The sequence below is a fragment of the Eublepharis macularius genome, chromosome 12 (assembly GCF_028583425.1).
Source record: "Eublepharis macularius isolate TG4126 chromosome 12, MPM_Emac_v1.0, whole genome shotgun sequence".
Lineage (NCBI taxonomy): Eukaryota > Metazoa > Chordata > Lepidosauria > Squamata > Eublepharidae > Eublepharis > Eublepharis macularius.
This window is the reverse complement of record NC_072801.1, coordinates 69512713-69526180: the sequence shown is the minus strand read 5'-3', so window position 1 is coordinate 69526180 and position 13468 is coordinate 69512713. Positions and strand designations below refer to the sequence as shown.

The window sequence follows — 13468 nt, the reverse complement described above, 5'->3', positions numbered from 1 at the left end:
GCTTCCTGTGGCATGGCAGAGGAAAAATGGAAGGAAAATGACAGCTGTCTGGCTAATTCCACATGGCTTAAATGAAGCCGGGACATTGCAGAACATTGAGGATCATGCCGGAAAAAACGCAGAAGAGCGTGTTTTCTCGCACAAAACTCGTGCAACGTCACACAAAACTCGCATGAGAAAACGTAATCTTCCGTGTTTTTTCCTTCATGATCCGCAATGTTCTGCAAAGTTCCGGCTTCAGGTAAGCCATGTGGAATTGGCCTCTGTGTGGAATCAGCCAGACTTAAATCAGTCATAACTAAATGCTGTACTTAGATAATGGCTGTCAAACTGCTAAGATCAGTAGAACTTTGCACATGCACAATTTTGGAAAACACCTAATAAATTTAAAAAATTTCAACTAATAAATTAGAAAAAAGAATTGGCTCACACCTGATCATTTCATTCAAAAATGATAAGTTCACGATCAAATATATAGGACACAAAGAAAATTTCAGAAAAATTTCTATGCATGTACACAGTATTCCACCACAGCCCAGAGCAGAAGACATACAAGTTCTTCATTTCCCCCTCTTTATCATCTGCTCCCTTTTGTTCAGATCAGGTCTTATCATAGTGATGTAGCATTTAGGGAAAAAAATACAACTCAGTACTCCAGCACTGGAGGCCAAGATGGAGAAGATCTCCACGGCCACCATATACTTCCCTTTTGTGCTCAGGTAGGTCGGAACAAAGGACAGCCAGACCGTGCAAAACAGGAGCATGCTGAAGGTAATAGACTTGGCTTCCTGGAAAGTGTCTGGTAACTTCCTGGCAAGGAAAGCCACAACAAAACTGACAAAGGCCAGGAAGCCCATGTAGCCCAGGACACAATAAAACATGATGTCTGACCCTTCGTTGCATTCCACTATGATTTCTCCCCTTATGGAGTGCATGTTAAGATCAGGGAATGGGGGGAATTTGGCCAGCCACGTGCTGCAAAGAACAACCTGAGTTAAGGAGCAGGCAAGGACAATGGAGGTTGTCAGTTTTTTCCCCAACCATTTCCTCATGCTGGATCCAGGCTTGGTAGCAAGAAATGCGAGAACTACAGTGAGGGTTTTGGCCAACAGACAAGAGACAGCCGCTGAGAAAACAATGCCAAATGTCGTTTGTCGAAGGAGGCATGTCGCCTTCTCGGGTCGGCCAATGAAGAGTAGAGCACAAAGGAAGCAAAAGAGGAGGGAGATAAGAAGAGTGTAGGAGAGATGCCGGTTATTGGCTTTGATGATGGGTGTGTTGTGGTACTTCATGAATATTCCGAGCACCAAAACTGTGATGAAAGAAAAGGAGAGAGAGAAAATGGACAAGCTGGTCCCCAAGGGCTCCTCATAAGACAAAAAGGTTATAACTTTCGGAAGGCACAGATCCTGTTTGTCATTTGGGTAATGATCTTCCGGACATTGAAAACAGTTGCCCAGATCTGGAAAATAAAATATCTTTTTTTTTTGAAGTTATACTTGGAAGACAATCAGTAGATAATCTCAGTAATCACTGCTTTACATTACAAGACGCTGATTGAATGTTCCTCACTCAAAACATGACATGGGCTGCTTCCACACACGTTGGATAATCCACTTTCAATACTCTTTAGTCAACATTTGAAACTGGTTTTCCATGGCCATTTCCACACACGCTCAATAATGCACTTTCAATGCACTTTCACAATCCTTTAGAAGTGGATTTTTTGTTCCACACATGGAAAATCAGTTTCAAATGTTCACTAAAGAGTATTGAAAGTGGATTATCCAATGTGTGTGGAAGCAGCCTGTGTGTTGAACAAAAAATCTACTTCTAAAGGATTGCGAAAGTGCATTGAAAGTGCATTATTCAACGCCTGTGGAAATGGCCATAATTTACATAGTGTTCTCTTGAAATTTGCTATAGGAGGAGCAAATCTAATCCAAAATTTTAGGATCCATGTAATCTCAGTCTTGTCACTGAGAATTTCTTTTCTACCTAGGTGGCTCAACATGGGAGTAGTCACGACCACTATCTCGTTAGGATGTAGTGTAATCCTTGATCTGGTTGAGTTAAATGAGGTATTATGCATATAAAAATATATTCTTGTCTCAGACTTATCAACAATCACCAGTGAAGCATGCAAAAAAAACCCAAAACCACTTTTCAAACAGTGGTAGTGCATATACATCCCGATACCCAAGTGTTTGATCATGTTAAAAAAAATGTTTGCGTGTTGTACACTTTGAGTCTTACCATTCTGGTTTGAAATCTTTCCTTCTGGACATGGAAGGCAATCATAGCAGCAATAGGGCTTCCCTTCTTTCTTTCTTTGATTATATCCAGAATGGCACTCCTCATTACACTGAGAAATGGGCTGAACCTGTCCAGAAATTCATTAAATGATGCACATTAATCATTTTAGATATCATAATAAAGCCATATGCTGTATTTTTGATACAGCTCAGTATAGCTTCTAAGAAAGAATTAAGCACCCTCAGATGTATTCTAGAACAATTCTGATTGTTCTAGAACAATTCTGATTGCAAACATGCTCTCTGATCCAGATGAGGCAGATCTACTTGGCGTAGGTGAGAGTATGGAGGGAAGAGATAGTTGGGAACTGTGAAGTTAAGCTAAGAATAATTCAGGGATATTGCATCTCTCTGGTCAGTCTAGAACTTGACTGATATTAGCATTGCATAAAGTGCTGATGCTCTGCTGCATTTTTTCCCCCATTTCATAATTTACATTTTCCTATTTTCACAGTTTTTGTTCCCATTTCTGCTGATGTGTAGGATCTCTTTTTTAAAATACCACTTTAAATACTACATTAACTCAATTTTTATATTATACACAACTGATAGAGAACACTGTTACAAAGCTGAAAATTGGAGAGGAAATTCACATTAAACAGAAGCAAAACCAAAAGAGGCATTAGGAATATTAAAATATCAGAATTAGAGAATTTGACAGCAACCCAATTCTCAACTAATCAAAATTTCAAATGGTGCAAAAACATAGCTTCAAGAGAGAAATTGATTTGTCATGTAATGTTGGAACCAACACCACGACTGCAACTCTTTGATAAAGATATTGGGGGGAAAGCAACTTTATCACACCAGTTGCTTCTATTATTAAAGTTCAGGTTTTTAATGTAAATTCAGCCTGTCTTTTGTGTAGATGGTCATAACTAGAGATGGGCACAATCCGCATTACGATCCAAAAAACCCCACGATAATGGCGATTGTGCGATCATGAATCAGCACATCGTGATCGGCCACAGCCAACGATCCATTGATTGGGAGGGGGGCTGGATTGGGGCTGGATCATGCTTGGATCGGGAAGCCAGACACTCAGGCGCCAGCAATCGATTCCCCTGGCAATGGAGCCAGGGGAATGCCTCAGCTTCTGTCGTCTTGGAAACCCGAATGGAAGCCCAGCTTTCCTTAATCAGCAGGGCTTCCTTCCAACCACGGAGCAGCAAAGCAGTCACCAGTTGGGAGAAGACAGCCAGGGGAGGGAGTGGGAAGGGGGTGTTCTGTAGCCACGGGCACTCCAATCTCATCCCTGCAAACCCTGATAGGCAGCTCTGACAGCCAAACACAGATGGCCAAACACAGATGCCACCGGCATCACCCACCGTTCCTGTATCACTGGGAACAGTGGGGTGCCCCTCCGCTTTTGCCTCCATGATCCACAGATTGGGAATGGGAGATGATCAGTGTGGATTGTTTATTAGGGATCGTCACTGGCGCCAATCCACAATCAGCTGGATCGTTAATTTTTTTTGGATCGTGCCCATCTCTAGTCATAACATCAAATGGTTTGTAATTTATACAACTTTGAAGGGAATTTTGGTGACTTAGAGAACAATCCTAAATAGAGTTATACCTTTCTAAGTCCATTGCATTTGATGGAAATGAGTACATAACTCATTCACTTATTAGAAAACAACATACATAGTAAAGATAAGCACAAAACAAAATACGAACCAAAGTTCAGCACAAAACAGGCCGGGTCATGATTCATGAACTGGCAGTTTGTCAGAACCCGGTTGTGACAAACCGCCATAAACTTTAGGGCAGTTTGTTTGGTTTACTTTTCAGGTTGTCACTGCAGACAGCTTGGTGCTGATCAATCAGTTTCCTAGGCAATGGGGGATGGGCTTTCTGCAGACCTTCTGCTGACCCAGAAGTGACCTTCTGCTGACCCGGAAGTGGTGATTTGCTGGCCTGGAAGTGCCATTTTTACGAACCAAATGAACCTGTTCGCAAACCAGGGCAGGTTTCTGAAAGTTTGTGGTTTGTGATTCATGAAATGTGATGAACTGTGAACTGCATGGTTCATTTTTTTTTCTGGTTTGTGCCCATCCCTAATACATAGTAAAGAGCAATTGAGTTCCAACATCTGACTGCTTGCACTTCGAGTTGAAAATAATAGGTTCAATTTGTCTCTCTGGCAGCATACAAAAACCAGGAAAAGAGTGAAATCTATCCTATGGAAACACAGGTTCAAAATGCCACACACACACACACACACAAACCAGAGGTAACTACAATATCAGAGGAGCATTCTAAATCATTGAAGAGAAGCTAAACACTGTTCCCTAGCAATCCTTCCTCAAAATTCAAACCAGCAGCTGCAATTTTTACTATCTTTTTTAAAGTGTAGAAGATGAATATTGCACCTTATCTAGCTCTTCCACAACAAGAATTTACTCAGTGCCTAAACAGGGAACGATTTTTAAACACTGGGAAAATGGTGATACACATTCAAAACGTGTTTGGCTCCTACCTGGTTGAAGATACTGGGCCACTGGATGGCATCCTCAGATATGGTGAACACATTTTCTGAGGGAGCATCTGGTTCGATCCTTCCAACTTTGACTCTAAGAAAAGATTGGTTTGAGAATGTCACCCAGTTAACAACATCGAATCCAGATATGAATTCCCCATTTTGGTCAAAGGAAATTTTATCTCCAGCACTGTTGTTGAAGGAGACGCTTCTCAGAAAATGGGGGAGCTAAATTGCAGTAGAGGAAATCATGAGTTTTTATTTTAAAAGACATGTGCAAAGATTTATCTTTGGGTAATCACATTTCACTTGACAAAACAACACAGGCAAGAAGAGACTCAAAAGATAAATTAAGACATGGCTCAACTTGCAGACCGCCTTCAGTCACCGGGAAAGGTGACTTATATATTAATTTTTAACATATTAATATATTAATATGTTTTAATATATTTAATATGTTTTAATATATTAATTTTTAAACAAATTTATATATATATATATATATATATATATATATATATATATATATATATATATATATATAAATAGAACCTAATGCATATGAAACCCAAAAGAGGAAAGAGAATATATAAGAATTTGTTGCAACTAGCCTCTCACTAATGTTGCCAGTTCTTAACTCAGAAAGCTCACATCTCACATTTCTACACCACCTGCAGCAATGAAGAAGATTGGATTCACCATGTTTCATGCCATGCTCTTCCCCTGGCCCCATTACCCACCTTTCATTCTTGATTTCTGCCACAAAATCGAGCAGGAGGGCAGCCCAGATCAGAGCATGACTGAGACAAAAGAGTCCTATTTCTGCCCTCCTTGCCCCGAGGCATTCCCCTCTTTAGTAAGGCCATGCCCAGATGTATGGCTGAACTTGAGGTGTGACGAACCCCAGCAAAGTGAACAAAAAAGGCTTTTGACCTTAAAGGATTAGCATTGTTATTCTTAAGAAAAGGTAATGATAAGATAGATGGGATAATGAGTTTTTTAAAAAAAATTAAGATAAGGAATAGATACAGGTTTGAATTCTGCATGTGTTGTTTATTTGAAAATATATATACTAAACAGTTTTAATTATTATTCTAACACCTTTAAAGGTTATGGTTTTTGTACTCTGTACTTTAATAATCCTTGTAGCACACAGCTTCGTATTTGTTTTAATTATCCCCTTCCTTTATCCCTCTTTTTTCGGTATTCCCTTTTTGGTATAATAAAATGTTTTTAAAGAAAGAAAAGGGATTTGAAACAAATATGATAGCACGTGACTAATAGGAGTGGCATTATAAAAATGGGGCAGAATTAATACACAGTAATATTCACAAAGAAGGAATATGGCCCGGAAACAACAAAGCTCCCTTATGTGACTGCCTGATGGGATTCTCATTCTTAGGCCACATTCACCTTGCTGTAGGTGAGGTTAGGTTGAGTGTGATAGGTGGGGGTACTGAGGTGGCAGAAACATAAGGGGGGCATACTTGGCTGATAGCATCACTTCTGGCATGACTCAGAAGGAATAATGTTGCAGTAGGGCCAATTTTTTACTGCCTGGGCAAATGCATAACATTTTTGCCTTTTGTGGCAGATGGGCTTCCTCATGGCCTCCAAGCAGCTTCTTCTTCAGCCTTAGGCCCAGGATCATGTCTTGACAGACTAGAATTTTTCTAATTTTTCTATGACAGACTAACCTAGCTTTGCAAATACTCAGGGCTTTTTCTGGGAAAAGAAGTAGTGGAACTCAGTGTGTTGCCCTTGGAGAAAATGGTCACATGGCTGGTGGCCCCACCCCCTGATCTCCAGACAGAGGGGAGTTTAGATTGCCCTCCGCACCACAGCCTCTGTCTGGAGATCAGGGGGTGGGGCCACCAGCCATGTGACCATTTTCAAGCGGTTCCGGAACTCCGTTTCACCACATTCCAGCTGGAAAAAAGCCCTGCAAATAATGATCTTTCACACCATTAGACGTAGTAATCCTGGTAATAGTGAAAAATCATAGTCTAGCCAGACAAGGAATATTCAAGTCCACAATAATCTTAACTTGAGCAAGAACTTTAGTGAATGTCTGTATTATGGCAGTTGTTCTTTGATGCCTAACCTCCAGACAGAGTTATAATCTGTTGCTCTAGACAGATATGGAAAACCCTTGTAGGGTTCCACAAATCATAATCTTATCCCCCATGTAATTAAAATTCTACGTAAAGACTTTAGGAGAACTTTAGGGTGTCATGCAGATGACACCCAGCATATATCTTGTTATCCAAATATCCTGGTGATGCCATACAGGTACAGCTTGGCAGCTGTTGTGAACTGACTGAAAGCACACAAATTGAAATTGAATCCAAGGCTTTTGGAGAACTCATTTGTAGCTATGGCTTTAATATTCAGATGACAACTGAAATTGAAGCCAGACAAAATGGAAGTGACGTTGGTTGGAAAAGCGGAGATCCTGAAGTCCATCGTGCTTCTCACCTTTGATGGGGTTCAGTTGACCCTGACTGACTCAGTTAAGAGCCAAACGGTTATACTAGATCCAGCACTACTGCTAGAGAAGCAAGAAAATGCAGCCGCAAAAAAGGCCTTCTTCTAACTCAGGTTAGCCTGAAAGATGGCCCCCTATCTTGACACAGCCTATCTGGCCACCTAGATTTATAGCACAGTAACAAGGTGACTATAATACTGGAATGCATTCTGCATAGGCCTCCACTCAAAGCTGACTCAGAGAATCCAGCTGGTGCAGAACGCTGAAGATTGTTTACTCTACGTATTACATATGTAGAGCATACATATTACTCCCATTCTGCAGTCACTCCATTGGCTTCCCATCAGTTACCAGGCTCAATTCAAGATTATGAATATCACATTCAAAGCCCTTTATGGTCTCAGCCTCTCATAACTCTGCAAATGCCGCCATAGCATCTTGGTTCATCTTAACAGGTCTACCTACAGAAGCCACCCTGCGGTTGGGTAAAATCAACAGCTGCCACACATGTGCTTTCTCGGTGGTTGCCCTCACCTTATGGAATGGTTTGTCTGAGGAGGTCAGGAAAGCTTCCACTCTCCTGGCTTTCCAGAAATTATGCAAGACTGAATTATTCAGGAGGGATTTCTACCCAGATCATAGGGATGTATTCTAAGAAGTCACTCAGGCACATGCATTGGTACTGACAGGGACGATATGCCACTCTGTTGGATATTGTCTGCCTACTAGTGAGTTTCCAGATTGCTAAACATGCCATGTAAATTAGTAATGCTTGATTTAGAAAGATTTAATTTCTATGCTTTGGCTTTATGCTTGTTTTTTTTTTTAATTGCTATTATACCTTATTGTATGTGTTTCCCTGAATGTCCTGACTGTTCTTCATTATTGTGCTTTGTTCAATGACTGTCCTAGATGTTGACTATATTGTATTCTCACTTGTGCTATGTAATCTTTTTTGGATCTCAGTGAGAAATGTGGATTACAAACAGCCAGCCATCCAGGCAGGCAGGCAGGCAGGCGGATTTCTCAGGATGTTACCTGCCACAGCTGCCAATTTTGACGTGTCCCTTCCCCTCCATCCTTCCCAGGTACATGCTTGGATTTCGATGAATGCATGGCATGCAAAGCATGTGCCACTGCGTACACCGCGTTGTAAGTGCTGTAGCTGTGGGCAGTCATGCTCATTTCAAAGACAGAGCTAGGAAGGGCCTCCAGCTTCTCAGTCCCTGTGCACATTTCTTCAACATTCTTGTCTAACACAGTGCAGATTCCCCTAACCTTTCTGTCAGGAAAGAAGCAGTTAAATGCATGTTCCCAGAAGTCCCCGATAAAACCATCCACTTTTTGAATGGAAGGGTGTCTGAGACAGAGAAATTTCTGGAATCCTAGCATGTCCTTGGAGTGAACTGCAAAGGATAGAGCACCATGGATGAAGTCTACGTCCCAAAGTCTTTGATAGGCGTCTGACGTGAAGTCCATCTGGGCTGTCATGATCCAGACTTTACCTTTTGTCTTCACTGGTAACTCCTCAAATTCTGCATAATGGAGTAAACTTCTCAACCTCATTGTGGTCTGAAATTCACCATGAAAAACCACCACAGTAGCAGTGCTTCTCATGACAACGTGGCATAGCTCGATTTCTTCATTTACGTATTTTGTGATGTCAATAGTGGAACTCATTTTTGGTAATGATTGTATGAAGTCAAAGCAGATTCCATTTTGGGAAAACATGGGAAGTACATTGTGTATAAATGTTTTTTCAATGTCGACATCCAGATAAATCACTCCTATCCATACCCACCGGAAATACCGTAATAACCGGAGAAGGCCATAGTACTGATGAGCCCCATTGGGGAACATCCAGTGGAAGAAAACATCTTCTGCTTTGTTGTTCACATCTGGAGTAGAACCATAAATGAGCTAAACAGAAGAGGAGGGGGGAAAGGTGAAAGAGAGCAATATTTCTTAAATATTTGTGTTTGTGTTTAGCTAAACATTTGCAAAATACACTGCTTCAGAACAGCTGTCAAAGTGAGGGAGATTTCTGCAAGTCTTTATTGAGCATTTATGAACCTGGAGGGTTTTTTTTTTAATTGCAATTTATGTCAGTGGAATATTTATGTCAAATATAAAACAGTTAGAATCCCTGGATAAGAGTCAGAAGACGACATGGAATAGAACAGACTTAGTCTCATGCTGGTCTCAACAATGCTTCATGGCTGAGTGATGCACAGGGCTTAGGAGAACAATGGAAACCGCACCAAGGAAGAGCAGTTTCCATTTGTGTACTTTTTGGATGCCTGTTGAGAAACTTGCCGTAAAGATTGCCCAGTGTGATTGGCTTGTTCTCACTCTATGAAGCAATATGAAAAACACGATCAGGAAAAAAAACGATAAAAACGATATTCTTCATCATTGCTTTCATCATTGCTTTCATATTACATATTTGCAAATAAAGTGTGTGATTTGAAGTCTGTTTTGATCTTTCCTCATAGCGGCTACTTCAGCTTATACATCAAATATTCTGAACTATAATGCTTGAGATGAGCTCCCCAAAACACATTTTGCTGAATATGGCACATATTTTACACCCATATCTAAACTATGATGTCTTACAGACAGCAGTTTCTCAGTTTCAGAGGAGTTTGAAAAGATGCATCTAATGTGTTATCATCTCGAGGACCAAAGATCTGAAGGTGAAGAAAAAAGCGACTATATTGTCTAAGGCTTTCATGGCCGGAGGACAAGGGTTGTTGTGGACACTGAGAGATCTCTGTCTTTTGGTGCTACACCTCTGAAGATGCCAGCCACAGCTGCTGACGAAACATCAGGAACTACAATGCCAAGACCACGGCTATACATCCCAGAAAATTCACACCAATCAAAAAAAGAGGCTGTTGAAAGGGACAGTGAATTGAATCCAGCCAACTTTTTAACTCAGTCTCAACAAATTCTATCCTTTCCTACATCTCCCATCTCACCACTCATAGCTTCTGTCCTTGCAGATCCCATGAACCCCAATAGAACCTTCCTTTGTCACAAGCAGAAAATCTGGCTTGATCAAACCCAGCTTTGTAATGGTGGGGGTGGGGGTGGTGGAGGTCTTTAATTATACTCACAGATTTTGCAACTGACTTCAGCATTCTAGCTGTGACAAAATACTATGTCCTGACGGTAATAGAGGTCAGCTGGTATTACCCAAGACTCTAGATGGGGTCCAACCACTTTTCTGCTGCTTAATATGGGAGGAGGAGTCCCATACATCATCAAAACTTCTGTACTGGGAATCATGAGAACGATTTGGTCAAAGTCAAAATCTGAAGTAAAGAGGAGAACTGGATAAGACTGAGTGAAAAAGCTGCCTGGATCCCACTTGTGTTAAAAAAGATTTAAAAGTGACCATGGGGCTATGAAGTTCAACATATCTGTGAGCAGGAAGTAGCCTAGAAAGTCCAACACAGCCATGTTTAACTTCAAGAGAGTCAAGTTCTCAGAGTCAGAGGGTCCAACCTCTGCAGAATGCATTGCTTGGTGGTTGTGAAAACTTCCACACTGGGGCCAAAATTACCAATTGCATATCTATGCTGATGGCATCTGGACAAACAATGGCAGACCAGTTGACTAGGAATGCAACGGCATTCAAAAAGGTAAATTCCATGCTTGGGATTGTAAGGAAAGGGGTGGTAATAAAACTGCCACTACAATACTGACTTTTGCGAGTGCCTGGTGCAGCCTCATGTGGAATACTGCTTTATAGTTCTGCTGCCACATCTCAACAAAGATGCTGAAGGGCTGGGAAAAGCACAGAAAAGAGCCACCAAATGCTAATGCAAGTATTTCTCTGACTAATTTGTCACTAAAAAATCCTCCATGCTCCCAGGTGCTGGCATTTCCCTTTCTCATTCTTCTTTCATCCCTACAGTCTTTTGTCATTTCAAATTCTCAGAGACAGGTAAATTGACCCTTTACAATAGACCTTCCTCAAAAGCATCAGTCCTTTAATCTCACCAAAACATGAAACTCATAGTCATAGGAACAAACTAAACGGTTGGTAGTTCTGTGACAATCATATGGAGAAATGTAACTTTTAAACCTTGATTTATTCCAATTCTGGTTCCTTCCATCTAATTCCATTCCATTCTATTGGTAGAGATCAGGAGATGTTCTGCTTTCTCATTTGGGGAGAAGGGGAATTAAAAACTGATTAAAAAAAAACATTGGACAATTATTCCAATAACAACAACAACAACAACATTTGATTTATATACTGCCCTTCAGGATGACTTAACACCCACTCAGAGTGGTTTACAAAGTTTGTCATTATTATCCACACAACAAAACACCCTGTGAAGTGGGTGGGGCTGAGGGCCAAGCTACACATGACGAATGACACTTGAACGGCAAGTGGATTGAGTGGAGGGCAAGTGAACAGAGAGAAATACACTTGCTGTTCAAGTGTCATTCGTCATGTGTAGCTTGGCCCTGAGAGAGCTAGAAGCTGTGACTAACCTAAGATCACCCAGCTGGCTTCAAGTGGAGGACTTAGGAATCAAATTCCGTTCTCCAGATTACAGTCCCATGCTCTTACATTACATCAAACTGGCTCTCCAGCGTGCAAATGCCTCATTCTATTTGAAATGGTATAGGTATAGACTGAAGTGGTAGACTGCAGGAAAAACGCTACTTCATTTTGATGTGTACATTAGATTTTCATAAACCTAAAGTAACGTATGAACATAGTTTCAATAAATATGGTGATGTTCTCCAATCCCATACTGGTAGCCTATACATGAGTGAATGAATACACACAAGCTATTTTTTTTCCATCAGACTTCTGAACAAACTTACAGAATTGTGTTTCTTCATCTGAATCAAGCAAGGTATCCTTTTGCACTTTAATCACACCTTTTCTGTCATCAGACCTCAAAAAGTGTGCCTCAAAGCTAAGGGAAGTAAGGATAATTTCTTCACACATGCAATGAATACATCTTACTTGTGGAATCTTGTACATGCACAGGATGGTTGCCATATGAAGATAGATATTGGAGTTGGGTCCCCCAATAACTGCTACTGGATTGTTCTGTGTGTCACATTTATAGTTCGGGATGAATCTGTCCTGTGTGGAGAGAAGTTCCATGGAGGCTTGGATGGTCTGGACTGGATGGAAATAGTTGTTATAGATGTCAAATCCCAAGGTGATGTTGGGTAAAAGCTGAGGATTCTCACTGATTTCCTTTACTGCAAATACCAAGGCCAGGATGTGCTGGTAGATCTGAGTCATTACCCTGCAATAAGAGTTTTATTCTGCACCACAGTCCATCAGAGTCAGAAAATAACATTAAGAGCGTTGGTGTTAATTCTGCGATTGCTAACAACATCAAAGTAAAATACTGTCTTTCTTGCAGGTGGAACGATTTTTGCTCACGGAGTGCAAAATCCCTGCCCTCCCTCCTGTGACGGCCTGAAATGCCCACCAACCAATTCTATTCCTCAAGTCTCCCCTGTCTCTCAGGAACACTTTTGGAGGGGACATTCCAGGCTGTTGTCAGGGAGAGAGGCAAGAACATTATGCTCCGCAATTAGCAATCCTTCTGCTCATGGAAAAACTTGTGAGTTTCTAAGCCATTGTTTTGCCCCAATCCAGGGAAGTATGAAGTTGATTTGAAAGACTCACATAGAATTGGATTTTCTGTAGGTGGAATGAAGCTTTCCTGTCTCCCTCATCTCACTGCAGCCCCCTGACCTCTATAAAATGAGGGATTGGGAAACCTGAGGAATGACATGAGAACCTGTAGTGGGAAGCAGGCAGTAGTGGAAATTGCTAGTTTAGTCTGTTACTAGCTCACTGTGAAAGCTATGAGTTACCACACAAGCCCATGTATGCACAGCATTCAAAGCCATCTTCAAATGTGTGTTAATTTTCTGCTTGATATACACTATTCATTCAAGTAGCATTGCAACTAGTAAGAGTAGTAGTAAGTAAGAAGGTTTAATTGTATATGGCCAAAGGCCGTCGCAATAGCAAGTTAAAAACAGTAAAAATAGAAATCTATCTTACAAGCATAAAATACAGTTATTAAAATAATAAAAATAAAATACAATTAAAATGGGACCTTACGGGGAAATTATGGGACAGTTATGGGAAAATTAGGTTTCTAAGACATTGCAACTAGTGTTATCAGT

General features: G+C 40.9%; 1 protein-coding gene across 1 annotated transcript; it reads right to left on the bottom strand.

Moving 5' to 3' along the window:
- Positions 1–560: 560 nt before the first annotated feature.
- On the bottom strand, positions 561–12566 carry LOC129339697 (vomeronasal type-2 receptor 26-like). The gene is made up of 4 exons (XM_054994277.1): positions 12279–12566; positions 8324–9205; positions 2257–2383; positions 561–1462 (listed from the first exon to the last, which is right to left on the bottom strand). Exons 1-4 carry the CDS (start codon positions 12564–12566, stop codon positions 561–563), a joined length of 2199 nt encoding a protein of 732 aa, XP_054850252.1.
- Between the last annotated feature and the right edge of the window lie 902 nt (positions 12567–13468).